Source organism: Bos grunniens, chromosome 14, assembly GCF_055505025.1.
Source record: "Bos grunniens cultivar Pamir isolate PY7600 chromosome 14, Bosgru_T2T1.0, whole genome shotgun sequence".
Lineage (NCBI taxonomy): Eukaryota > Metazoa > Chordata > Mammalia > Artiodactyla > Bovidae > Bos > Bos grunniens.
The window spans coordinates 30,715,733-30,740,890 of NC_141178.1; the positions used below are offsets into that span (position 1 = coordinate 30,715,733).

Genomic DNA, 25,158 nt, shown 5'->3' on the forward strand with positions numbered 1-25,158 from the left:
AAAGTTGATGGGAATATTGCCTTAAAACATTGTGAGCAACAGATTTGAAGCAGTGTGAGCTTCACCAAAAATCCTATTATATATTCCTAAAAGCTAAAAAACATTTAAATTAATTTTAAAATTATGTTTCAGTCTCAGATCAATGATTATTACATTGTTTCATTACGTTTCCCTCAGAAGCTTTGTCTGCTAATTCTACATCATAGCTACTTGAGGAATACAATCAAGTATTGTAAGTTTTAGCTGTTTTAGCTAAAGGAGGAGTAAGGAGTTTTAGCTGCTTCATTGGTGTAAAGACTAATGAAAATATAATTCAATTTATTTCAAATCTCATCCTACATATGTATTGACCTTCCAACTTATTCTATAAAAGAACCCTAAACAGGGCTGTGACTTTGGATCTGATGATTTAGAGTAACAGCCTTTACACATTTGTTGGTATTTTGTTTTCACTTTAATTTTCTTATTTTTAAGCTCAAAAAATTTTCAGAATGTCATACATCTTTTGTGACCAAAATTTGACATTGTACTGCTCCCCTCTCCCTGCTCCAAAAGACACACAAGTATCACTGTCACACAATATCTTTTTAAATATGTGTAAAAATTCAGAAAACTTTCTCAGGCATTGTCAAGTTATTTTCTTAAGTAGAAGCAAAATGAGATTTCCCTTCTCACATAATCTCAGCGCACACAAATCATAAACAAGAAAAAAAAATACACCTCATGTAAATATATAGTGATTGCCACTTTAATTATTTATTTTGTACTCTATTTTTTTCTTTCTTTTTTTTTTATTTTGTACTCTATTTTACAGTGTATGTGTTGCTTGAATTTTTAGATTTGTATGAGTCATTTCATCTGTTTAGGGATGAAATATATCCCTTTAATTATCTAAATTGATTTCATAATCGATTTAAAAGAAAATTCACATCTCCTTATTACTACAAGGGTTACATCAAGCAGAAAATGATAATGCTATAATTCTGAGTGGTTTTCGTAAGTCGACTTGATTCAAAGTTTTTATCTGAAATAAAAATGTAGTCTGAGATGTTGTGAAATCTACCATCAATATGACTGTTAAGGGTACTAGCCAGAATACACTGTTCACCGATGCTCTCAGAAAAATTTTTCTTTTTTTCCCATATCTTTTCCTCCCCGCTGCCAGGCCTCCCACCCAGCCTGCAAAGCAACCACGGAAACTGAATAGCAGACCAAGTTAGAAAACTGTATTAAACAGACCAGTGGGAAAAACCACCTGAAGATGTTAAATACTTCTACTAATACAAAATATTATCATTTTATAACTATTTCAGATATCTCTGGGAGTACTGTTTCATTTCTTTTTTTATTTATTACTTTTTTAAATTAAAACAAATTTTAGAGAAGTTTTAAGTTGACCAAAAAATTGAGAAGAAAGCATTGACAGTCTCCATGTACTCCATACTATCATACAATCACAGCCTCAGCCACTCAATGTACCACACTAATGAGCCTACATTGACGCATCATCATCAAAAGTCTATAGTTTATATTAAATTTCACTGGTGGTGCTATACATTCTATGGCTTTGACAAGTGTGTGATAACACGGATCTATCACTGTAGTACCAGACAGAATAGGTTTACTATCCTAAAAGTCCTCTGTGCTCCATGTATTTGTCCTTTCCTCCACACAACTCCTGGAAACTACTGATTTTTTTACTATCTCCACAGTGTTGCCTTTTACATAAAGAGATATAGTTGGAATTATATAGTTTGTGGCCTTTTCACATTCAATTCAGTTCAGTCGCTCAGTCGTGTCCGACTCTTTGCGACCCATGAATCTCAGCACGCCAGGCCGTCCTGTCCATCACCAACTCCTGGAGTTCACCCAAACTCACGTGCATCGAGTCGGTGATGCCATCCAGCCATCTCATCCTCTGTCATCCCCTTCTCCTCCTGCCCTCAATCCCTCCCAATATCAGGGTCTTTTCCAGTGAGTCAATTCTTTGCATGACGTGGCCAAAGTATTGGATTTTCAGCTTCCTTAATTTAGTAATACACATTAAGCTTCCTCTATGTCTTTGTACTGCTTAACAGCACATTTTCTTTCAGGGCTAGATAGTACTCCACTGTCTGGATGTATCATAGTTTATTTATCCATTCACCTACTGAAGCACATCTTGGGTGCTGCAAGTTCTGATAATCATGAACAAAAGGACAATAAATATACATATGCAGTATTTATGTGATTTTCATTTCATTTGGGTAGATAAATATTAAAAAAGTGTGACTGCTGAATCATATATTTAAAAATACATTTAGTTTTGTAAGAAACTGTGACTATCTTAAAAAGTGGTTGTATTACACTGCATTTCCATCAGCAGTGAATGAGAGTTCCAGTTGTTCCACATCCACATAAACATTTGGTTTTGTCAGTGTTTTTGATTTTGGCCATTCTAATAAGTGTATAGTGATATCTCATCATTATAATTTGTACTCCCTTAAAGCCTTATGATGTTAAATATATTTCTATATGCTTACATGCCATCTGTATATCTTCTCTAGTTAGTTATTGGTACATGTCACTCATTTCTGAACTGAGCTGTTCATTTACTTATTGGTGAGTTTTAACAGTTGTTTGTGTGTGTATCTGTTTAAACTAGTCCTTTATCAGGTGTGTCTTTTGCAAAATATTTTCTACCATTCTGTAGCTCATATTCTCATTTTCTTTATGTCTTTTGCAGAGAAGAAGTTTTATATTTTAATGAAGTCCAGCTTATATATTACTTCTTTCATGCCTTTGGTGCCATACTCAAAGTTATATAGATTATTTCCTAATAGTGATATAGTTTTGCATTTTACCTTAAGGTCAATAACCCATTTTCAGTTACTTTATGTTAAGGGTTTAAAGTCTGTGCCCTGATTCTTTTTTTTTTTTTTTTTTTCAGGTAGATGTCCAGTTGTTCCAGCACCATTTATTGAAAGGATTATCTTTGTTCCACTATACTGCTTATGCACCTTTGCACAGATCAGTTATCTTTATTTCTGGGTTCTCTATTCTGTTTCCCTGATCCATCTTGTTGACATGAAATTGAGATATTGTGGGAGCTCTTTAAGTTCTGTAAACATGTATCATGTTTAAAATAAGGAATATCCACAATAGCATTGATATATATTTTCTTGCGAAAAATATTTTCCAGGTTTTTGATTGCTGTGAGTACCTCCATCTCTTTATATATTTTCTAGCTGTATCTTCTTTTACCTACTATCACTAAAGGGGTGTTTTCTTATTTTCTTTTTCAGAGAGAACTCTTACCTCGAATTCCCACTTCATCCTTTTCATTTCAGAAGTTACATTCTGGTCCAGTTCCGTATCATCTTGTTAAGACCACTGCAACAACCATTGTGATTTTATTCCACATTAAACCTCCTTCTTCTTGAGGTTAAAAGCTATATAGTTGACACTTAATAATGTGAGAGGTAGGGGCACTCACCCTCCATGCAGTATAAAAATCTGAGTGTAACTTTTGGCTGGCATTTTGTATAGATAGTTACTCCATATACATAGTTCCTCTGGATCTGCAGCTTCATATCTGTGGATTCCACCTACCACAGACTGTGTAGCATTGTAGTATTTATTACTGAAAAAATAATCCTTGAATAATGGGTTGGTACTGTTCAAGACCCATGTTGTCCACAGGAGTCAACCCTGTATCCATGTATGTATGTATACATATATATATTCCTAACTTTCCCAGGATTGTCTTCCTGTTTTGTTGTTATGCTGAGCTTCCTTCTGAGGAGCTACCTGGGGACAATGCTAGCAGTAGGCTCTGTTACCTCTGTACTACTTGTTAGTGGCCTGGTTGGTGGTGGCTAGGTACAGACAAAAGTACAGGTATAATACACATGTGTTTGTATATGTATAGATACATGTGTGTGTGTATATATATATATATACCCACACATACATATATGAATAAACATGCAAACATACATACATATATACACACAAGAGTAGCCTCTTGAGAGTCCCTTAGACAGCAAGGGGATCAAACCAGTCAATCCTAAAGGAACTCAACCCTGAATATTCATTGGAAGGACTGATGCTAAAGTGGAAGCTCCAGTACTCTGGACACCTGATGCAAAGAGCCAACTCACTGGAAAAGAATCTGATGGTCAGAAATACTGAAGGCAAAAGAAGACGGTGGTAGAGGATGAGATGGTTAGAAAGCATTACCAACTGAATGGACATGAACTTGAGCAAACTCAAGGAGACAATAGAGGACAGGGAGGCCTGGTATGCTGCAGTTCATGGGGTTGTAAAAGTCTAACACAACTTAGTGATCAAACAGGAAAATATATGTCTATGTGTGGGTCTGTGTGTGTATATATATGTGCTTATATATGTATATACACTTTGATAGATTAAGATAGACATTCAAAACTTTCAGCAATGATTCAATCAATGCTTTTTATTAATATTAGAATTCTTTTTGCAAACTAGATTATTTAAAAACATTTACTCTCTTTTCCCACCTTTTTGGACAGAATCCATTGTCCTACCTTTAATTCTGGTCCTGCAAATTGACTTGACTTGGCCAATGACTTTCAGCAGACAAGAAGCAAGAAGATATTTAAACATGTCTGTATGGTTGCACTTTTATCCTATGTCATTGTCTAGGGCACTGGTGTCAGAAGAATGAAGGATGCATGAATTCAAATTCATCCTAGATCAGCCCACCATCAGCCTATGCTTAGCACAGACTTGTGAAAATAAATAACTGTTGTTTGAGCTAATGAGTTTGAGAATGGTTAAGATTACCACTATGTTCAAGAAATAACATAGCATTACATTCAGATAATAATTTATTTAAATAAACAGGTACCTCTTTGCACATTGTCAGATTGGCACTATTCCAAAACTCTGAATTAGAACTATCAAGATTTCTTTCTCACTTGAGATAAGCATATAGAGCATTGGGATCTTACTTAATAATATGAGTAACTTTGTTCTCCTCTGCCATTAATGATCACATTCTGAAAATATAAATACCAAACATATCTCACATTTTACTTTCTTCTTATAACAGATAAGGAAAAACATTTTAGTCTTCAATAATTCTTTTACTTCCATTGATACTTCTCTTTGATTTGAAATATATTCCCTAGTTAAGGTGGATATAACCACAGAACAATATGTATAAAAATAAACTATTACTGGCATTGAGGGAAAAAAACACATTACTTTGATTAGAAATCTTGATGACTATAGATTATCTGACAGAGGCTTTGTACAGCCTACAAGAGTTTGTCAATCAGTCAACTACATATATATATATATATATATACACACATACATATACACACACACACACACACATATATATATATATATACACGTATATATATATATATATATGTATATGAACAGTGCAAAGAAATAGAGGAAAACAATAGAAAGGAAAAAACTTAGAGATCTCTTCAAGAAAATTAGAGATACCAAGGGAAGATTTCATGAAAAGATGGTCACAATAAAGGACAGAAACAGTATGGACCTAACAAAAGCAGAAGATATTAAGAAAAGGTGGCAAGAATACATAGAAGAACTACACAAAAAAGATCTTAAAGACCCAGATAACCACAATGATGTGATCACTCACCTACAGCCAGACACCCCAGAGCTTGAAGTCAAGTGGGCCTTAGGAAGCACCACTACAAACAAAGTTAGTGGAGGTGATGGAACTCTAGCTGAGTAATTTCAAATCCTAAAGATGATGCTGTGAAAGTGCTGCACTCAATATGCCAGCAAATTTGGAAAACTCAGCAGTGGCCACAGGACTGGAAAAGGTCAGTTTTCATTCCAATCCCAAAGAAAGGCAGTGCCAACGAATGTTCAAACTACCACACAATCGGACTCATTTCACACGCTAGGAAAGTAATGCTCAAAATTCTACAACTAAGTTTCAACAGTACATGAACCAAGAACTCCTGGATGTTCAAGCTAGATTTTAAAAAGCCAGAGGAGCAAGAGATCAAATTGCCAACATCCACTGGATCACAGAAAAAGCAAGAGAATTCCAGAAAAATATCTACTTTTTCTTCATTGACTACACTAAAGCCTTTGATTGTCTGGATCACAGGAAACTGTGGAAAAATCTTAAAGACATGGGAATGTTAAACCACCTTATCTGCCTCCCACAAAACCTGTATTCAGGTCAAGAAGCAACAGTTAGAATAGACATAGAACAACAGACTGGTTCCAAATTGGGAAAGTAGAACATCAAGGTTGTATATAGTCACCCTGATGATTTAATTTACATGCAGAGTACATCATGTGAAATGCTGGGCTGGGTGAAGCACAGCTGGACTCAAGATGGGCAGGGAGATATATCAGTAACTTCAAATATGCAGACGACAGGCACCACCTTTATGGCAGAAAGTGAAGAGGAACAAAAGAGCCACTTGATGAAAGTGAAAGAGGAAAGTGAAAAAGCTGGCTTAAAACTCAACATTAAAAAAATGGAGATCATGGCCTCTGGTCCCATCACTTCATGGCAAATAGATGGGGAAACAATGGAAACAGTGACAGACTTTCTTTTCTTGGACTCCAAAATCACTGCAGATGGTGACTGCAGCCATGAAATTAAAAGACACTTGCTCCTTGGAAGAAAAGCTATGACAAACCAAAACAGCATATTAAAAGCAGAGACATTACTTTGCCAACAAAGGTCCATCTAGTCAAAGCTATGTTTTTTCCAGTAGTCATATATGGATGTGAGAGTTGGAGCATAAAGAAAGCCAAGGGCTGAGGAACTGATGCTTTTGAACTGTGGTGTTGGAGAAGACTCTTGAGAATCCCTTGAACTGAAAGGAGATCCAACTAGTCAATCCTAAAGGAAATCAGTCCTGAATAGTCACTGGAAGGACTGATGCTGAAGCTGAAGTTCCAGTACATTGTCCCCTTGATGCTAAGAGCTAACTCATTAGAAAAGACCCTGATGCTGGGAAAGACTGAAGGCAGGAGAAGATGGGGACAACAGAGGATGAGATGTTTGGATGGCATCACTGACTCAATGGACATGAGTTTGAACAAGTGCTGGGAGATGGTGAAGGATAAGGAAGCCTGGCTTGTTGCAGTCTATGGGGTCACAAAAGTCAGGCACGACTGAGTAACTGAAGAACTATATACATACACACACACACACACACATATCTTGGATATATGGAGAAATACAAAGTGTGAAGCAATATAGTGCAGCTGGTAAAGAATCTGCTCAGTTGGTAAAGAATCTGCCTGCAATCAAGGAGATCTTGGTTTGATGGGGAAGATCTTCTGGAGAAGGGATAGGCTACCCACTCCAGTATTCTTGGGCTTCCCTTGTGGCTCATCTGGTAAGGAATCTGCCTGCAATATGGGTTCAACCCCTGGGTTAGGAAGATGCCCTGGAGAAGGGAAAAGCTACCCACTCCTATATTCTGGCCTGCAGAATTCCATGAACTGTATAGCCCATGGGGTCACAAAGAGTCAGACATGACTGAGCAACTTTCACTTCACTCACAGAAGCAACAGCTTATCATTCCACTTTGGGCTAAGGCAGTACCAATAGTGACTGTGAGAAAAAATTGATCTTTATATGGTACTCAATTTTCTCATATTAGATGCAATAATTATAATTGATTCAACTACCTCACAAGTCTCTTCCAGCTCCAAAGTTCTATAATTCCATTACTTAACTAAATACTAGTCCCTGTCCTCAGGGGAAAGTTGCAAAAGCCATCTACCTGGGAGTGGGTGGAATGATATTTTTCTTCCATGGGAAAAAATGAACATCTTTCAGTCTCACAGATTCAGTTTCACAGTATGTTTTGCAACAAAGTATGACTCACTCTTTCCACCTCTCACACCACAGCTTTCTCTCTCTCCATTTTGGCCATACACCCAGGAATTCTATCAAGTACTCAAATGAACTTGTCATCTAAACACACTCGTCTTGCTGTCCAGCTTCTAGCCTCAGTAACTCTTACTCAGCTTCATATCTCAGTCCATGTTTATCTCCTGAAGAAAGCTTTTCTTGAGGTTTGCATTAGATGCCTTTGGATAGTCTCCCAAAAGCACATTGCCTTTTTCATTTTCATCACTTTTTAATGTTTACCACTATTTTTAAAGTGTCAGTCTTCATTCCTTTAGTCTGAAAGCAGTGACTAAGTATCTTACTTTTTGCTATGTACCCTGTCCTTCACCATGCCTGGTACATAGTGGTAAGTCAACAGTTATTTTAAAAGACGTGATTTTTAATACTCTACTGCTACTCATTCTCATTCTGGTGCTATAGATACAAAAAGGTTAACGCTCACTGCAGACTGTGACAAAGTCAAACTGAATATTTTAGGAACAGTAGTTTTCTAAAGAAACTTGATGTACTGAATGTAAAATAAAATAAGTCCTTTAAGCTAATAAAAGGTAACAATAAAAATAATAAATTTTATTATAAGTTTTCATGAATCATGCTAAAAAGCCCTCTTTATTCTGAGCGTGGACTGAAATGTTATCATAACAATCCCCCACAAAATACTACACGCTATTTAGCAATTTTCCCAAGGAAGGGAAACACTTTTACAGGCAATATTTCAATAAAGAAAATGAAAATTATATGAAGAGAAGAAATATCTCAAAAGACACAATAACGAAAAAACCCAAGGGGGCTCACTAGTTCTGTGTTAATAGGCCACCACCAGATAGAAAAAATTTCTAAGACAGAAATTTTCCTGAGAACTCAAACAAAGAATGTCCCATTGAAGGTATATCAGTTTACTATAATGAATAAATATTGAGTATAATATTCTTGGACAATGCAATGAACATATCAACATTTAATTTATCAAATATAATAAAAGAGTGTTAGAATTCAAAGGAAATATTTAGTCCAAGCTCCTTGTTTTAAAGACAGAGACACTTTCCTTTCAGCATATACTGAATCAGCTATATACATGGCACACCTTAGAGGAAAACAGTTATTTGCACAAACAAACTTAGATTCCGATCTAATCCCACAAACACTGAAATATATCTCCATAACATGCTAACATTATGTTTGTATATGAAAATAATTGAATTCCTAGAAAATTTTAAAAATATTTTTGATACAATTATAATTATTTTCATTATTTCCAGAGTGCATTTTTAAGAGACTATCAATCATCATCTAAGTATGTTCTTTAGATGACTTTGATCTAATTTAATTGAATTCACTTGAGATAGAGTGAATATATATATATTTTATAGGCCTATATATATATATATATATATATATATATGCCAATTTCTGAACTATAACATAAATATTAAGGCAGATAAAGTAATCAAAAATTTTTACATATTTTCCATTATTCTATAGCATGATTTCAGTGATAACTAATTATGTCTCAGTGCCGTAATTAATCATATAAGAACCAAGGAATTACTTTACAATATTGTATTGGTTTCGCCATACATCAACATGAATCTGCCACAGGTATACATGTGTTCCCCATCCTGAACCCCCTTCCGTCCTCCCTCCCCATACCATCCCTCTGGGTCGTCCCAGCATACCAGCCCCAAGCATCCAGATCATGCACCGAACCTGGATTGGTGATTCGTTTCATATATGATATTATACATGTTTCAATGTCATTCTCCCAAATCATCCCACCCTCTCCCTGTCCCACAGACTCCAAAAGACTGTTCTATACCTCTGTGTCTCTTTATTAAAAAAAAAAAAAAAAGCATGGAGTCCTAACCACTAGACCACCACGGAAGTAAAAAAAAAAAAAATGATAAGGAATTAAAGCTACTTTCTAAACATCTCAATAAATCTCATGATATGATTTGAGAATTAAAAAAAAAAAAACTGGAACCAAAACTTAATCCATAAATAATAGCATTAAGGCATATGTCCTAATACTAGCAAAGACCTTTATTCACTACAAATGTACACTGTCAGTAGAAGGCGATTAGAGAACGCTAATATTTTCATGTTTCCTTTCCTGATAAAAGCAAAGAATGTATTAAATATTACTTTCTCAACTGTAACTGTTCATTTCTATGCGTATACATTCTCCGTGGGATCCAAGTAAGGTGTTTTTCCACCTTAATTTTTTTTGAAAATACAGAAAAGAAAAAGAAAGAAATATATGTGATTCTACAAGCATTGAACTGTAATGTAAATATTGTTTTTTTCTATCTTGAAAGAATTAAACAAAGAGATCACAAATGTGTTAATTAGGACTTAATTAGTGACATAAACTGAACTCATCATGGCTTAAACAAGGAAAAGTTTATAGCCTTATACAATTAAATAGCCAAGGTCTAGTATTCCCTTCAGGCAGTTAGAAGTTTCTATTTTCTCCTACAGTACTGTTTTTCATTCTTTTAATCTACTGGTTCTTCTAGTAACGAAAGTTGGACATCAGTAGGCACCAAGTTAAATGATCCTTAAGAGTATATAATCTCGGAAAAGCGATTTTCTTCCACCTGGAATCTATATCAATTGCCCCAGATCCTAGACTGATAACTGTATCAAAAGGAATTCTGATTAGTTCAGCCCAAGCCTACAGACCCATACAGAACTAGTAGAGATAAGGGTCATCAAAGCCTAAAATAGCTGAGCTGATAGAAGAAAGTGGGAGGATTGCTGGGCAAGCAAAAAAGCAGATGCTGCCAAAGAGAGAAAAATTTACTCTTTGTACAATTAGTTTACACCACATGGGGTCTCAAGGAGTCAGACATGACTGAGCAACTGAACTGAACTGATAAATATTTGGATAATATATCTTTTCTATTCTTTATTTTTTTAGAAAAAGTTTTTTTCTAATAAACTATGTATGAACTGTTAATATTTTTGAAAACTATTATCTATATCCTAGAAAAATTTCTAACAAGATATAAATGACCAACATTAATCCAGGAAAAGATACGAAGAGGCTTACAGTCACAGAAAAAAAAAATTAAATTTCCTAAATATTTAACATTGAGTAAAAACGACCAAGTAGTCTTATAGCTATGTTCTCTCTTACAAAGACAAAATATACAAGAAAATGCATGCTTAGTTTATAGGAGATCTACCTTAATGTTATCTCATGAAAAATCTATAGGTGATTAAAAAAAAGAAAAACACCAATACAGTATACTAACGCATATATATGGAATTTAGAAAGATGGTAACAATAACCCTGTGTATGAGACAGCAAAAGAGACACTGATGTATAGATCAGTCTTATGGATTCTGTGGGAGAGGGAGAGGGTGGGGAGATTTGGGAGAATGGCATTGAAACATGTATAATATCATGTATGAAACGAGTTGCCAGTCCAGGTTCGATGCACGATACTGGATGCTTGGGGCTGGTGCACTGGGACGACCCAGAGGGAGGGTATGGGGAGGGAGGAGGGAAGAGGGTTCAGGATGGGGAACACAGGTATACCTGTGGCAGATTCATTTCTATATTTGGCAAAACTAATATAATATTGTAAAGTTTAAAAATAAAATAAAATTAAAAAAAAAGATGTCTTTAGATCAAATAGAGAAAGTTTTTGTTTTGCTTTGTTTTGTTTTTAAGCAGTGTTCCATTTAGAACCAACCTACTACCTAACTGAGAACATGGTAATTATGAAAATTATTTTTAGTAGGCAAAGTTGCTAAACTTATATGCACATCAAAATTTGAAACTTCTCAACATGAATCCTGCTTCAACTTTGAGCTCAGGTTTTAAACTATGGGAGATGTAAAAACATGATTTTCACAGTAAAAAAACTAAACTTTTGAGGATGCACCTTACCTATCATATTTAGGGTCAACTCATTTGTTCAGCTTTATTGAACAAATAGTCATTAATTACCTATGAGGATATAGCAGGGGCTTGCTAATGGAAATTTAAAGATGAACATGATGCATTTTTGTGGAAGGCATGGCAACCCACTCCAGTATTCTCACCTGGAGAATTCCCATGGGCAGAGGAGCCTGGTGGGCTAAGTCCATGGAGTTGAAAGGAGTTGGACAAGACTGAGAGGCTAAACAGGGAAGATGTTCTTTTGTAATGTGTGGAGTTAAGGAAGGCTTCACAGAAAAATATTTGAACTTTGTCTTAAAGGATGAGTGATGTGATGTTGCGTTTAGAACTGAATATAGATCCAGACAGAATTTACTGAGTGTAAGGAGAAGTATGAAACAACTTGCTGGGTTCAAAGATCATTTTATAAAACTTAAGTGTAGAGAGAAAACAAAAATCTGTAAGATAAGCACTATGGAGGTTCTGGAATGTTTGGAAACGTTTTAAGCTGGAGGGTAATATGATCGATAACCTCTCTGTTGCTGGGAGATCACCATTAGCAGTATGGATGTTAGACTGGAAGAGACCAGGCTGAAGGGTGGGAGAAGAGTAAGGACATTATTCGTTAAGAATTGTCTGGGTTTGTTTCAAATATCTCATCTTGGTGGATGTTAGCATAGGGATAGTTGGATATATTTTTTTTTCTGTCACTATATTATGCTCTTGCTAAGAGAGAAAATATCTGGCTATTCTTTATTCTTTCTTTCTTATTTACTTTTTTTTTTTTTTTGGCATCACCTCATGGCATGTGGGAGGGATCTTATCTTAGTTCCCCAACTAGGGAATCAACCCTTGCCACCTGCAGCGGGAACATAGCGTCTTAACCACTGCACTGCCAGATAAGTTTTAGTTGTTCTTTCTATATTCAACAGCTCATTCAATAGGTGACACATAGCAGATCCTTAAGCAGTACATATATTTTCAAATTTTGTTAAAAACTGAGCAGAAAACAAAAAAAATAATGCTTAATTGTGCTACTTCACAATGTACTTCCAGCTCCTGAACTGCAGTGGAGACTGTTGAAATATCGATAGCACTCTCCTGCTGCTCAAAACTGTTTGTGAACTTTAAAAACTGTATTCTTTACTGAAACAGTGTCATTAATGATTAACACAGCTTGAATGATTCTAGACTTTCTAACAGCTAACTTTCATAGGGTGAAGAAAATAATACAACAAAGAGGAATATAATTTACAGGGGAAAAATCAAAAAAAAATAAAACAATCAAGGCATAGATACTTGCAACAGAAGCTGACCATACTTTAACCTTTGTAACTTGTTTTATTTTCTGGGGACAGATGTGGATTTTAAATGGAGTAAGAATATATTTAAAATTATAATCAGGCTAACCTTTTTATTTTTTAAAACTGACATTTATACAGATTTCCTGAACTATTCAAATTAATGTAGCACCAAATTTAGTCTCAAGTTAAAAACACAGAATGCATGTGTCCTGTTCTTCCTGACAACACCATGCATTCATTTCCCTGTGTCCAGATAGAAAGGCATGAAAAGCCAATCTTTGAAAAACTAAACTCTGGTTAAAAATTATTATTATGCAAGTAAAAGAATTCTGTCTACTTTATAATCCACTGTTGAACTGATAAAATAGAGAATAATACTTTTTAAAATAAAAAAAATAAATTCAGGTAGCTATATATTCTGATGTTCTGTTTTACATTTTCATCTTTTAAAGCATAGATTTTAATTAAACTTAATAACATACATATGTTTTCCACCAGAATTTCAAAACTGCATTTTTGATATGTACATTGGGTGTATACCTGCACATCAATTGTCTCTATTTGACTTTAAAATGGTTAATCATGTGTCAGAGATATTTGTGATTTCAGTGTCTGCATCTATCTCTTATAAATGGAACTGAAACAAAAGATTGTGTTATACACATATAATTTAACATTAATCTGCAGAACTATCAATATTGGGATGAGTAGTTGCAATTTAAAACATCTGCGGTTCATAATTTATATAGAAGTTAATAATCTGAACACTAATACCATGCATATAATCTGAGAGATTCACAGATGCATTCAGTTCAGTTCAGTCACTCAGTCGTGTTCGACTCTTTGCGACCCCATGAATCGCAGCACGCCAGGCCTCTCTGTCCATCACCAACTCCCAGAGTTCACTCAGACTCACGTCCATCGAGTCAGTGATGCCATCCAGCCATCTCATCCTCTGTTGTCCCCTTCTCCTCCTGCCCCCAATCCCTCCCAGCATCAGAGTCTTTTCCAATGAGTCAACTCTTTGCATGAGGTGGCCAAAGTACTGGAGTTTCAGCTTTAGCATCATTCCTTCCAAAGAAATCCCAGGGCTGATCTCCTTCAGAATGGACTGGTTGGATCTCCTTGCAGTCCAAGGGACTCTCAAGAGTCTTCTCCAACACCACAGTTCAAAAGCATCAATTCTTCGGTGCTCAGCTTTCTTCACAGTCCAGCTCTCACATCCATACATGACCACTGGAAAAATCATAGCCTTGACTAGACGGACCTTCGTTGGCAAAGTAATGTCTCTGCTTTTCAATATGCTATCTAGGTTGGTCATAACTTTTCTTCCAAGGAGTAAGCATCTTTTAATGATTGTTCTTTGCTCTCAGAAGATATTAGCAACAATTAGCGGGCGGCTGAGACCGGCACACTTAGTGGGGCCGAGAGGAGCTACCCCATGTCGGAGGTCAGGGACAGAAGCCGGGAGGACCCCATGCCCGAGGGGAGGCGGCCAAGAGGAGTTACCCCACGTTCAAAGTAAGGGGCATCGGCCGAGAGTGCCAGGCTGTGACGGCGCAGAAACGGCCGAGAGGAACTACCCCGTGTCGGAGGTTAGTGGCGGCGGCCAAAAAGAGCTACCCTACGTCGGAGGCCACGGGCGGAAGCTGAGAGGACCTACCCCACGCCCGAGGCCAGAGGCTGCGGCCGGGAGGAGCAACCCCACCTCCAAGGAGTCGTGGCTGCGCGGGCGCAGGAGAGCCTAGAGGAGCTATTCCACGTTCAAGGTCAGAAGGGGCAGCGGTGAGGAGATACCCCACAGATGCATTACAAAATAAGAATAAAGAATTAAGTCCTTTGCTATGTGTTTAAGTAATTAGTAGATTTTTGCCAGGCAATTTGTATAAAGTTTATAAAATCACATTGCATATTTTTGGAAAGCTGAGGAGTCCAGAGTGACTAAAGCCTAGGCACTGTATAGTGGTATAGCGGACTTAAAGGAGAGATGAAGTATGTAAAATAATCTCATTTGTAAGGAAAGACAATTTTTCTTAAAGAAAGGTGAAATCAACATTTGTAATTAATTTAAAAAGTAAAGTGTTACATTGAAATATACTCTTGCTTGTATGCTGGGAAACTTTTATAGATGCAATTAAACTTTAATTTAAAAGTATTCTCTGGTGTTATTAAGGTAACATATTTCCCACAGTAACAATTTATCATTACCTTTGTAGTTAACCTTGAAGCCAACAGATCCGACACTTTCATCTGTTTGAAGGTGCAGCCACATTTGGCTACTCATGCTTACTATCAGGTCTGGCACAAAGCTTCCAGTCAGCCTAAAAAGAGGTGGATAGAGAGAGGAGAAACAGATTATTAAAATACCACTGCACTGACAGGAAAGTTTCTAGTTGTTCTTTTTATATGGAACAGATCATTTGAATACCTCTCTAAGCAAATTATGAGACAGATGAGTTTCTCACAACTTTCTCAGCTAGAAACAAACAACTGTCAGATTAATTTACAAGACAGAACAGACAAATAACATAATTTAGTGATCAATGTTTACTATAAACAAGTACTATTTATGTGCTAAACTAGGTTATATTTCTGCTTTATTGACTATGCCAAAGCCTTTGACTGTGGATCACAATAAACTGTGGAAAATTCTGAAAGAGATGGGAATACCAGACCACTTGACCTGCCTCTTGAGAAACCTATATGCAGGTCAGGAAGCAACAGTTAGAACTGGACATGGAACAACAGATTGGTTCCAAATAGGAAAAGGAGTACGTCAAGGCTGTATATTGTCACCCTCCTTAGTTAACTTCTATGCAGAGTACCTCATGAGAAACGCTGGGCTGGAAGAAGCACAAGCTGGAATCAAGATTGCCAGGAGAAATATCAAAAACCTCAGATATGCAGATGACACCACCCTTATGGCAGAAAGTGAAGAGGAACTAAAAAGCCTCCTGATGAAAGTGAAAGAGGAGAGTGAAAAAATTGGCTTAAAGCTCAACATTCAGAAAACGAAGATCATGGCATCTGGTCCCATCATTTCATGGGAAATAGATGGGGAAACAGTGGAAACAGTGTCAGACTTTATTTTTCTGGGCTCCAAAATCACTACAGATGGTGGAAATTAAAAGACACTCCTTGGGAGAAAAGTTATGACCAACCTAGATAGCGTATTGAAAAGCAGAGGCATTACTTTGCCAACAAAGGTCCGTCTAGTCAAGGCTATGGTTTTTCCAGTGGTCATGTACGGATGTGAGAGTTGGACTGTGAAGAAAGCTGAGTGCCAGAGAATTGATGGTTTTGAACTATGGTGTTGGAGAAGACTCTTGAGAGTCCCTTGGACTGCAAGGAGATCCAACCAGTCCATTCCAAAGGAGATCAGCCCTGAGTGTTCTTTGGAAGGAATGATGCTGAAGCTGAATCTCCAGTACTTTGGCCACCTCATATGAAGAGTTGACTCACTGGAAAAGACTCTGATGCTGGGAGGGATTGGGGGCAGGAGGAAAAGGGGATGACAGAGGATGAGATGGCTGGATGGCATCACCGACTTGATGGACATGAGTTTGAGTGAACTCCGGGAGTTGGTGATAGACAGGGCGGCCTGGCGTGCTGCGATTCATGGGGTTGTGAAGAGTTGGACACAACTGAGCGACTGCACTGAACTGAACTGAACTGAAACTAGGTTATATCTTTCAAATCCCTGAGGCAAGGTACTAAATTTTAAATACTGAAAATCTTATATTTCTTTTAAACTGAAAGAAAAAAAGAATCTATAAAAATCTTTAACTTGTTGCTGTTTTCACACCAGTAATGTACTTCATGTTAACCTTTCAAGTTTCACAGAACTTCGTTCTAAAGAAGCACTGTGAAAAATATTTAAGTACTGTGCAAAACAATAAATCACAAATAGCATAATATAACCCTTTGCAATACTGATGTCAGGCTAGCCATGTCAAGTATGTTTTACTGGAAACAATTTTATTTTAAATAATATGCTGCTAATTTGATATGGCATCACTGAATCTATGCATTAATAAACTCATTCAGTAATATTCACTTTTATAACCCTAAAAAGAGAAATTACTTAATGATTCCACTGTCATCAATAATGCTTCGGTCTCATGTTTGAACTGAAGCAATAATCATACAAAGGAGGAGAGAAATGAGTAAATATAACCTTGAGGGGAAAAGTCTGTCAAAAATACAAAGACTTAAAACAACAAACAAATAACTCTTTGTATTCTTGACAGACTTTTCCCCTCAAGGTCATATTTACTCATTTGCTCTCCTCCTATATCTGCCATACAACCCAGCAATTCCACTGGGTGGGCATACACACCAAGGAAACCAGAATTGAAAGAGACACATGTACCCCAATGTTCATTGCAGCACTGTTTACAATAGCCAGGACATGGAAGCAACCTAGATGTCCATCGGCAGATGAATGGATAAGAAAGCTGTGGTACATATACACAATGGAATATTACTCAGCTATGAAAAAGAATTCATTTGAATCAGTTCTAATGAGGGGGATGAAACTGGAGCCTGTTATACAGAGTGAATTAAGTCAGAAAGAAAAATACCAATATGGTAATATTAGTGCATATATATGGAATTTAGAAATATGGTAACGATGATCCTAAATGCGAGACAGTGAAAGAGACACAGATGCAAAGAACAGACTTGGACTCTGTGGGAGAAGGCAAGTATAGGATGATTTGAGAGAATAGCATTGAAACATGTACATTATCATATATGAAACAGATCACCAGTCCAGGTCCATACATGAGACAGGGTGCTCAGGGCTGGTGCACTGGGATGAACCTGAGAGATGGGAGGAGGAGGGTGGTGGGAGGGAGGGTCGGGATGGGGTACACATGTATACCCATGGCTGATTCATGTGAATGTATGGCAAAAACCACCACAATACTGTAAAGTAATTAGCTTCCAATTAAAATTTAAACAAAGAATACAAAGAGGAAAAAAGAATGGATCCACTGCTGAGTAAAATATCCATCATGATAGGGAATTCTAAATTACATACTTAAAAAATAGGTTTTTAAAAGAAGAAATTCTCAAGTGCTTCCCTACTTTGTTGCTAAAAACATGAACATTTCTGAAAAATTACAGGAGAGAAGATATAAAGTTTCCCTTCTTAATATCAATAAAAAGGGCACCCTAATAAAGCTGTGTTCTGGATGAAGGCTATACTATAATTAAACTAGCAGAGGGCAACATAGAGGAGTACTGTATTCCTGAGGCCACCATGGCCGCAGAATGTCCAGTTCTTAGTCAACTTCCAAACTATAAACCATGATCAACAGACTGCATTAGCAATACAGCTATGCCACCAGTGTTGAGTGTTACAGAATTTATTGGAATCCATCACAAATGAACTCAGTTAAATATTGTGATGTAATTATGAGATTGTGCATAATACTGAGGAATAGTGTGAGATATAAAGATACATAAGATATTATAGAATTTTAGACTATATTCACTTCATTCCTGCCAAAGGAAATAAAATTTGTATAATATAAAGAACACACGTACATTATCCTTTGTAATATATGTGCATATCTGTATGTACTCATATGCATACATATATGCATTATCATTTGAAAATTGATGGCACATGAACTTTCAGTCTTCAGTTGATGGGTTCAGAAGCACTCATTTTCTGAGCTACAGTAAAGAGACAGGTTTATGGGCAAGAGTGAGTACTCAAGCTCAGAGTAAAGTAAACCCATTATGAAATGGTCATGAGAGTTTAAAACTATAGGATATACATCAGCTATACCATATCAAATATGCCAACAATCTATCTCCTAGTGAATATTAAAAGGTGTTTTTTTTATAAGATTAAATTGTTCCTCTTTGTTATATCCATCTCAGTCCTATACTTTTTTACCAACCAAAAAATTTTAGTACATTTAATTTTGTCAGTTCATAAAGAACTGCTAACACATATAGGCTAATTGTTCCACTGACAACTTGCACTCCTATTTGCCATAATTCTATCTAGTTTCCAATAAATTGGTGGTGTAATAGTAAAAATAAATTTTAAAATAACGGCTAAATTAAAAATTTTCCCAGTATCAAAGTTAAAGACAATTCCCCCTTTCTCTGTAGCATTTCTTTTAGAAAACTTGAAATTATAAATGACAAAATTTCTTACAGATGTATGTCAATTTTTTAAGCTAAATATGCCTCTTGTCATTTTTTCACATTACATAATGTATTTATTTGAGGCTTTAAATAAATACGAGGAAGCCGGAGAAGGCAACTGAGCGCCTTGGCCCGCCCCGCCCCCGCCCCATCACCACCAGTCCCCTCTCGCCACACTCACTAAGTATCCAGTGCTCAACCTCTCTGTAGGGCAGCACAGCTACTCAGACCTGCTGTCCGCCCCCGGGAAGCAGTTCCAGATAAAGTAATTCATGGGCATCGCTGGACTGACGGTTGCTTTGAGCCCACAGGAGCTCCCTTTTTGGATCGTGCAGACAGGTGCGTTCTGAAGGAGGCATTGTCGTTTGCTTGCCTGTCTAGGTGAATTGCAGGCGAAAGCCTCAGAAAGTTAGAGAGGAGAATTAGCCACACAGGCTACAGTTGGCATTTAAATGGTCCACTTCAAACCAGCTGCTAGTGTTTTGTTAAAGCAGTACATCTGTGCATGCAAAAGTGAATTTACCCCTCCCTCTTCTTTCTTAGCTAATGGAAAACCATTAAGGGAAGCTGGGATGAGAGACCACTTGCTCCTTTCCATCAGCTTAATAATAAACTTTAACGTGAGGTTTCAGTAGCACCTTGTTCGCCTCTTTAAATTATGACGTGCACAAACTTTCTTTTCAATGCAATGCATCTAAAGTTTTGATACCTGTAACTTTTTTTTTTGGTTGCAATTGTTTAAGAATCATGGATTTATTTTTTGTAACTTTGGCTATCGTCCTTGTGTATCCTGACAGCGCCATGTGTGTCAGCCCATGTCAATCAAGATGGGTGATTATGAAATGCCAAACTCCTAAATTAAATGTTTTGGAATTCAGTGGGTAAATAAAAATGCTGCTTTGGGGATATTAAAAAAAATGTAAGCATAAAGGAAATGTCACTCTGTCTCCCTGTTTCCGTGGGAGCTTAAGCCTAGATTATAGCCCTGTGATGTTAACTCCCTGCTTGCTGTAAAGATACAAGTTCTATTTTCCCTTTTGATAAGGACAAACAACATGTATACAAGCAGATTGTATCTGTCTGATATATAAGGAGTGAGATTCAGTTTTCCTCACAATTTCTTTAGCAGATTGTGTGTGATGTATATCACTTGTCTGGTTTAATGCTTATTCAATATTAAAAAATGGAAAAGGTCAATTTTCATTCAAATCCCAAAGAAAGGAAATGCCAAAGAATGTTTGAATTACCACATAATTGCACTCATCTCACAAGCTAGCAAAGTAATGCTCAAAATTCCACAAGCCAGACGTCAACAGTATATGAACCATGAACTTCCAGATGTTCAAACTGGATTTAGAAATGGCAGAGAACCCAGAGATCTAATTGCCAACATGGGTTGGATCATAGAAAAGGCAACAGAGGTCCAGAAAAACATCTACTTCTGCTTTATTGACTATGCCAAAGCCTTTGACTGTGTGGATCACAACAAACAGGAAAATTCTTAAAGAGATGGGAATACCAGACCACTTGACCTGCCTCCTGAGAAATCTGTACACAGGTCAAGAAGCATCAGTTAGAACTGGACATGGAACAACAGACTGGTTCCAAATTGGGAAAGCAGTACATCAAGGCTGTATATATTGTTACCGTGCTTGTTTAACTTATATGCAGAGTCTATCACGTGAAATGTCAGGCTGGATGAAGCACAAGCTGGAATCAAGATTGCCAGGAGAAGTATCAATAATCTCGGATACCCAGATGACAGCATCCTTATGGCAGAAAGTGTAGAACTAAAGAGCCTCTTGAAGAAAGTGAAAGAGGAGAGTAAAAAGGTTGGCTTAAAACTCAACATTCAGAAAACTAAGATCATGGCATCTGGTCCCATCAATTCTTGGCAAATAGAAGGGGAAACAATGGAAACAGTTGACAGACTTTATTTTTCTGGGCTCCAAAATCACTGCAGATGGTGGCTCCAGCCATGGAATTAAAAGATGCTTACTCCTTGGAAGGGAAGTTATGACCAACCTAGACAGCATATTACAAAGCAGAGACATCATTTTGTCAACAAAGATCCATCTAGTCAAGGCTATGGTTTTTCCAGTAGTCATGTATGGATGTGAGAGTTGGACTATAAGGAAAGCTGAGCATTGAAGAATTGGTGCTTTTGAACTGTGGTGATAGAGAAGACTCTTGAGAGTCGCTTGGACTGCAAGGAGATTAAACCAGTTGATCCTACAAGAAATCAGTCCTGAATATTGATTGGAAGGACTGATGCTGAAGCTGACACTCCAATACTATGGCCACATGAAAATGCGAAGAACTGACTCACTGGAAAAGACCCTCATGCTGGGAAAGAATGAAGGCAGGATGAAAAGGGGATGACAGAGGTTGAGATGGTTGGATGGCATCACTGACTCAAAGGACATGAGTTTGAGGAAGCTCCGGGAGTTGGTGAGGGACAGGGAAGCCTGGCATACTGCACTCCATGGGGTCATAAAGAGTCGTACACAACTGAGCAACTGAACTGAACTGAATATTAAAAGTGTTTCATTCTTTCTACATTTTTGGAGAGTCTTAACTTCATGGGAAATAGATGGGAAAACAGTGGAAACAGTGTCAGACCTTATTTTTCTGGGCTCCAAAATCACTACAGATGGTGACTGCAGCCATGAAATTAAAAGATGCTTACTCCTTGGAAGGAAAGTTATGACCAACCTAGATAGCATATTCAAAAGCAGAGACATTACTTTGCCAACAAAGGTCCATCTAGTCAAGGCTATGGTTTTTCCAGTAGTCATGTATGGATGTGAGAGTTGGACTATAAGGAAAGCTGAGCATTGAAGAATTGGTGCTTTTGAACTGTGGTGATAGAGAAGACTCTTGAGAGTCGCTTGGACTGCAAGGAGATTAAACCAGTTGATCCTACAAGAAATCAGTCCTGAATATTGATTGGAAGGACTGATGCTGAAGCTGACACTCCAATACTATGGCCACATGAAAATGCGAAGAACTGACTCACTGGAAAAGACCCTCATGCTGGGAAAGAATGAAGGCAGGATGAAAAGGGGATGACAGAGGTTGAGATGGTTGGATGGCATCACTGACTCAAAGGACATGAGTTTGAGGAAGCTCCGGGAGTTGGTGAGGGACAGGGAAGCCTGGCATACTGCACTCCATGGGGTCATAAAGAGTCGTACACAACTGAGCAACTGAACTGAACTGAATATTAAAAGTGTTTCATTCTTTCTACATTTTTGGAGAGTCTTAACTTCATGGGAAATAGATGGGAAAACAGTGGAAACAGTGTCAGACCTTATTTTTCTGGGCTCCAAAATCACTACAGATGGTGACTGCAGCCATGAAATTAAAAGATGCTTCCTCCTTGGAAGGAAAGTTATGACCAACCTAGATAGCATATTCAAAAGCAGAGACATTACTTTGCCAACAAAGGTCCATCTAGTCAAGGCTATGGTTTTTCCTGTGGTCACATATGGATGTGAGAGTTGGACTGTGAAGAAGGCTGAGCACCGAAGAATTGATGCTTTTGAACTGTGGTGTTGGAGAAGACTCTTGGGAGTCCCTTGGACTGCAAGGAGATCCAACCAGTCCATTCTGAAGGAGATCAGCCCTGGGATTTCTTTGGAAGGAATGATGCTCAAGCTGAAACTCCAGGACTTTGGCCACCTCATGCGAAGAGTTGACTCATTGGAAAAGACTCTGATGCTGGGAGGGATTGGGGGCAGGAGGAGAAGCGGATGACAGAGGATGAGATGGCTGGATGGCATCACTGACTCGACGGACGTTGAGTCTGAGTGCACTCCGGGAGTTGGTGATGGACAGGGAGGCCTGGCGTGCTGCAATTCATGGGGTCGCAAAGAGTCGTACACGACTGAGCGACTGATCTAATCTGATCTGATCTGAACTTGGTTTGCATGAGATATTATTTTTAATTATATTTCCTCAATAGTTTGGTGATGAGGATGGGATACAAATGACAGTTCCAGAATTAAACGGACCAGCTGACGCTCTTATAACGACACAGCAGAGATATAAGAGACTGAATTATAAAGTCTCCCTTATAGTGCTCTGTTCTTTTGGAATACTAGTTAGATGAACCACCCTCTGCAAATTTAAGACTTACTACTGAGTAACCCTGGTTAAATTGGGCTCTAAAATCCCTTCAGGACCATGATTAGCTTTGACAATGGAAAAATATGGGAAGCCAGGAATGCTGCCTAAAGTTTTGTTTTGTTGTTGTTTTTCAATTTAAACATTTTTTATTTTGCATTGGGGTATAGCCAATTGAGAATGCTACCAAACTACAGTTTGGTAGTTTCAGGTGAACAGTGAAGGGCCTCAGCCACATACATACATGTATCAATTCTCCCTCAAATCCCCTCCCATCCAGGCTCACCTGCAGTTTTTAAGCAGCTAGTATCTCTGTCACATTTGGAATACTTATGTGAATACAATTCTTCAAGATGTATGAGGGATTTAAGGGGGGCACATTATAAGCCCATTAATTACTGGTATTTGAAGCAGAACTAAAGGGCCTCTTGATGAAAGTGAAAGAGGAGAGTGAAAAAGTTGACTTAAAGCTCAACATTCAGGAAACTAAGATCCTGGCATACAGTCCCATCACTTCATGGCAAATAGATGGGGAAACAGTAAAAACAGTGTCAGACTTTATTTTTCTGGGCTCCAAAATCACTGCAGATGGTGATTGCAGACATGAAATTAAAAGACGCTTACTCCTTGGAAGGAAAGTTGTGACCAACCTAGACAGCATTATGAAAAAGCAGAGACATCACTTTGTCAACAAAGGTCCGTCTAGTCAAGGCTTTGGTTTTTCCAGTAGTCATGTATGGATGTGAGAGTTGGACTATAAAGAAAGCTGAGCGCTGGAGAATTGCTGCTTTTGAACTGTGGTGTTGGAGAAGACTCCTGAGAGTCGCTTGGACCACAAGGAGATTAAGCCAGTTGATCCTAAGGAAATCAGTCCTGAATATTGATTGGAAGGACTGATGCTGAAGCTGAAACCCCAATACTTTGGCCATCTGATGCGAAGAGCTGACTCATTGGAAAAGACCCTGATGCTGGGAAAGGTTGAGGGCAGGAGGAGAAGGGGACGACAGAAGATGAGATGGTTGGATGGTATCACCGACTCAGTGGACATGGATTTGGGTGGACTCCGGGAGTTGATGATGGAAAGGGAGGCCTGGCATGCTGTGGTTCATGGGGTGCAAAGAGTCAGAGATGACTGAGCAACTGAACTGAACTGACTGGATGGATATTATTCTAAGAATAAAGTTTAAAATGATTTGGATAGCCAGAAGGAAAGATTGAGGAGAATGAAAAAACAAATGTGAGAATTGAAGAGCTCTCTTTCACAGAACCATCTTCTTCTTTTCTTTGCTGTTTCTGCTCCCTCTCTCCCCCTGCATCTCTATATTCTTCTTGCTTCAAATAGACACCTGGGAAGAAGGATGTGATGATCTTTTAGATACATGGTTCCCTTCATCAGTAAATTTCCCTAAAGAGAAGACCAGTGGCATGACTTCTTTAGCTCCTACTGAATTACCTGCCTTATTTGAGAACACAGGCTTGTAAGTCTCATATTCTAGCTCTGAACCCACTCCATATCTTAGCATATAGTCTACCTCCAGAAGTCTGTTATCATCCATATACCATGTATCTAGGAAAGCAAAAGTTATAAGAATATTTACTTAGGGAAGTGTTGAAAATTTAAATAGAAGATTCTGCTCCTATATGAAAGTGGCAAGATGTAGTGTAGTTTCACCAGTTACTTGGGGGAAAAAAGGGAAAAATAAATACTAGTTTGATAAATATACCAACATAAGAAAAAAGCCATATAGCCATATAATTCTATTTTTCCTTTG

The 25,158-nt window shown here is 37.6% G+C and overlaps 1 protein-coding gene across 3 annotated transcripts in view; it reads right to left on the bottom strand.

Annotated features, from left to right (window-relative positions):
* CSMD3 (CUB and Sushi multiple domains 3) overlaps positions 1-25,158 on the bottom strand; it is a 1,478,779-nt gene that overhangs the window by 631,057 nt on the left and 822,564 nt on the right. For all 3 annotated transcript variants that reach the window (XM_086335396.1, XM_086335395.1, XM_086335397.1), the window contains one exon: positions 15,299-15,411. In XM_086335396.1, coding sequence (XP_086191522.1) covers positions 15,299-15,411 — 113 coding nt within the window. The remainder of the gene's footprint in view (positions 1-15,298; positions 15,412-25,158) is intronic.